This window comes from Borostomias antarcticus (assembly GCF_949987555.1).
Source record: "Borostomias antarcticus genome assembly, chromosome: 12".
Lineage (NCBI taxonomy): Eukaryota > Metazoa > Chordata > Actinopteri > Stomiiformes > Stomiidae > Borostomias > Borostomias antarcticus.
Window position 1 is genome coordinate 12,979,449 of NC_140245.1, and position 3,402 is coordinate 12,982,850.

General features: G+C 46.0%; 1 protein-coding gene across 1 annotated transcript in view; it reads left to right on the plus strand.

Annotated features, from left to right (window-relative positions):
• LOC311315726 (protein-tyrosine kinase 2-beta-like) overlaps positions 1–3,402 on the plus strand; it is a gene marked incomplete at both ends in the record, with an annotated part of 31,769 nt that extends 28,367 nt beyond the window's left edge. Inside the window, 5 exons of the mRNA XM_084446430.1 lie at positions 443–464; positions 1,242–1,291; positions 1,383–1,514; positions 2,782–2,862; positions 3,166–3,402. Of these exons, the coding sequence (XP_084302556.1) occupies positions 443–464; positions 1,242–1,291; positions 1,383–1,514; positions 2,782–2,862; positions 3,166–3,402 (522 nt within the window). The remainder of the gene's footprint in view (positions 1–442; positions 465–1,241; positions 1,292–1,382; positions 1,515–2,781; positions 2,863–3,165) is intronic.

The following is a 3,402-nucleotide window of genomic DNA, read 5'->3' on the forward strand; positions in this document are numbered from 1 at the left end:
TAACATCAAATGCACTATGTACTAAATGCAAGTAAAACAAAAATGATGGTCTTCACTAAATCTAAAGTTAAAACCCATTGTCCTTCTGCTGTATATACGACTGAAGGAGTTACTATCAAGATTGTTTCTACTTTTAAATATCTAGGATTTATTCTTGATGATGACTCGTCTTTTAAACCACACATTGAAACTCTGGCTAAGAAGCTGAAAGTAAGACTGGGTTTCTATTTTAGAAACAAGACCTGTTTCTACATTTCTCAATATCTATTTTTCTGGGAATGCCCTTGGGTATAACTGTACCAAATGTTATGCTTTTATCACAAAATGCACAATTGTTATGACATTTCTAGCTAAGCTGCTCCAGTATATCTCTCTCTTCTCCTCACTAACATTTCCATTCCTCTCTCTCTCTCTCTCTCTCTCTCTCTCTCTCTCTCTGTAGCTCCCTGAGAAGTCAGGATCAGGTGAGTGTTTGGTCAGGATCAGGTGAGTGTTTGGTCAGGATCAGGTGAGTGTTTGGTCAGGATCAGGTGAGTGTTTGGTCAGGATCAGGTGAGTGTTTGGTCAGGATCAGGTGAGTGTTTGGTCAGGATCAGGTGAGTGTTTGGTCACTACCAACATGTAGGTCTGGAGGGTGTTGCTCTGTGACAGGGAGACTCATTCACAAATATTGTGAAGCCTTTTTTCTGTATGTCCCTCTCTCACACAGTTCACCCCATCCTCTCTCTCTCTACCTCTCTCACTCTCTCCATCTCTCTCTCCATCTCTCTACCTCTCTTTACCTCTCTTTCTCTCTCTACCTCTTTACCTCTCTCTTTCTCTCTACCTCTCTTTACCTCTCTCTCTCTACCTCTCTTTCTCTCTCTACCTCTCTTTACCTCTCTCTCTTTCTCTCTACCTCTCTTTACCTCTCTCTCTTTCTCTCTACCTCTCTTTACCTCTCTCTCTACCTCTCTTTACCTCTCTCTCTTTCTCTCTACCTCTCTTTACCTCTCTCTCTTTCTCTCTACCTCTCTCTCTTTCTCTCTCTACCTCTCTCTCTCTTTCTCTCTACCTCTCTTTACCTCTCTCTCTTTCTCTCTACCTCTCTTTACCTCTCTCTCTTTTTCTCCTTCCTCTCTTTACCCCTCTCTCTTGCTCTCTCTACCTCTCTTTACCTCTCTCTCTTTCTCTCTACCTCTCTTTACCCCTTTCTCTCTCTCTCTCTCTCTCTCCATCCCCTGCTCTTCCCTCTGTCCTAGTGGAGAGGTTGTCAGGTGGTCCAGAGAAGCCCGCCAGGCCTCCTGCTCAGGTGAGGTGACCATGTGACCCCGGGGGGTTGGGGTAGGGGAGTTACCATGATAACGTGTGACTGACAGCTCGTGCTTGGCCCCGCCCGGCAGGCGGCGACGGCCGAGCTGGACAGGACCGGCGACCAGGTGTATCAGGGCGTCATGGCGATGGTGAAGGGGGTGGTGCAGCTGAAGAACGACATCAACACACTGCCAGCCTCTGAGTACCCTGGCGCTGTGAGGGTACGACGGTGTGTGTGTGTGTGTGTGTGTGTGTGTGTGTGTGTGTGTGTGTGTGTGTCAGCGTGCACGAGTGTGCGATCGTCCTCATCATTATTGCCCCCTAACCAATGAAATCAAGGGGCGTATTAATTCTTCCCATATACATTAGTGCGTGCGTGCGTGCGTGCGTGCATGGATACCAGAGCCCACCACCGGGGGGCTCGCCACAATTAATTTGTCCCATTGCCAAGTACATTTCGCTTTGTACATAAGCAACTATGCTTGGTGCATCAGTAAAAGTGTATATATATATTTATCTTGAAGGGATAGCATATGGCTAAGAGCCTGACAGAGCGTTTGGAACACCGAAGCAAAGTCTGGCCATACATTATCCTGCTTATTACATGGCTACTTATCAACAACATTAATACACAGAGATAAAATATTGATTTTAATATATTTTGAAGATTTTTACTTTGTAGCTTCAGCGAAAAACAAATAAAACAACCGTTGGCTTCACAGTGCTTTGGCCTCTAATTTTGGGACTTGCAAAACGCGGCACTGTGGGATCCACCAACGTCTTTTCGTGCAGCGTTGCACACTAACCACCAGGAGGCATCGTTGATCAAGCAACTTCTAGTGGCAGGCAGCGTAGCGACTTGATTAGGCTACCTACTGTAGATTAGTGAGGGACTGGTAACGTTAGGGTGGAAGCAGCCTATTCAGAGAAATCACATCAACACGTTTGCAATTATATAACACTAAGGTGTATAAGAACACCTTAGTGTCTTAGTGGTAGGTGAAGTTTGAACTTGCACTGATCCATGATTGAGCCTAAGTGAACTTTTAGATCTATTTAGGCTACGGAATGCACAAAACCAGATGAGCAAAAATGACTTCAGTGAAATCAAATCAAAACTTGTGTAATTATATAGCATTTGAGTGTACATACATGTACTTATGTCCATGTATAACAATTGAGTATAACAATTGAGAAAGTAGCCTATGGTGATGTGAACTTGTGAATGTATGTGTATAATGTAGAAAACCAGACTTTCGTTAGGTCAGTGGTTAGCACATTTGCCTACCAGCTGGACAGGTTTATCAAAATCATGTAAATCATTGAGAAAGTATCAACAAAAATCCACTCCGCTCACACATTCAACAGCTGTACATACTGAAACATGCATCATAGGTGGGGGACAGCAGGTACACTTGTTTTCTATGGTTTCGTTTAATCTCTCTCTCTCTCTCTCTCTCTCTCTCTCTCTCTCTCTCTCTCTCTCAGGCTCTGGGTTTAACTCTGCGTGGGCTGATTGCCAGTATCGATGAAATTCTACCAACATTGCACATCTCTATCAGGACAGAGGTAGGTCTCCACCCCTCTCTCTCTCTCTCTCTTACACACTCCACCTCTCTCTCTCTCTCCCTCTCTCTCTTTCTCTCTCTCTCTCTTACCCACTCCACCTCTCTCTTACTCCCTCTCTCACAGTCCCCTCTTCCTATTTTAGAAATCCATCTGTTCCTCTGTGAACCATACCGTCCCTCCCCCAGCTGTCTCTCTGTCGCTCTCTTTCTCTCACACAACTTTTCTCTCTCTCATGTGCTATTTCTCTCTATGCTCCCTCTCTCTCTCTCATTCTCCCTCTCTCCGTTCCCTCTCTCCCCTCAGATTGAAGGAACGGAGAGATTGCTGAATAAGGACCTCGGCGAGCTGATCAGCAAGATGCGATTGGCCCAGCAGAACTCGATGACATCACTGAAGGAGGAGTGTCGCAAGCAGATGCTGTCCGCCGCCCACACGCTGGCGCTGGACTCAAAGAACCTGCTGGACGCTGTGGACCAGGCCCGGGTCAGAGCCAACCTGGCTAGAGCCAAGCCAGACTCACCTGGTCCGGACCAGGGTTAG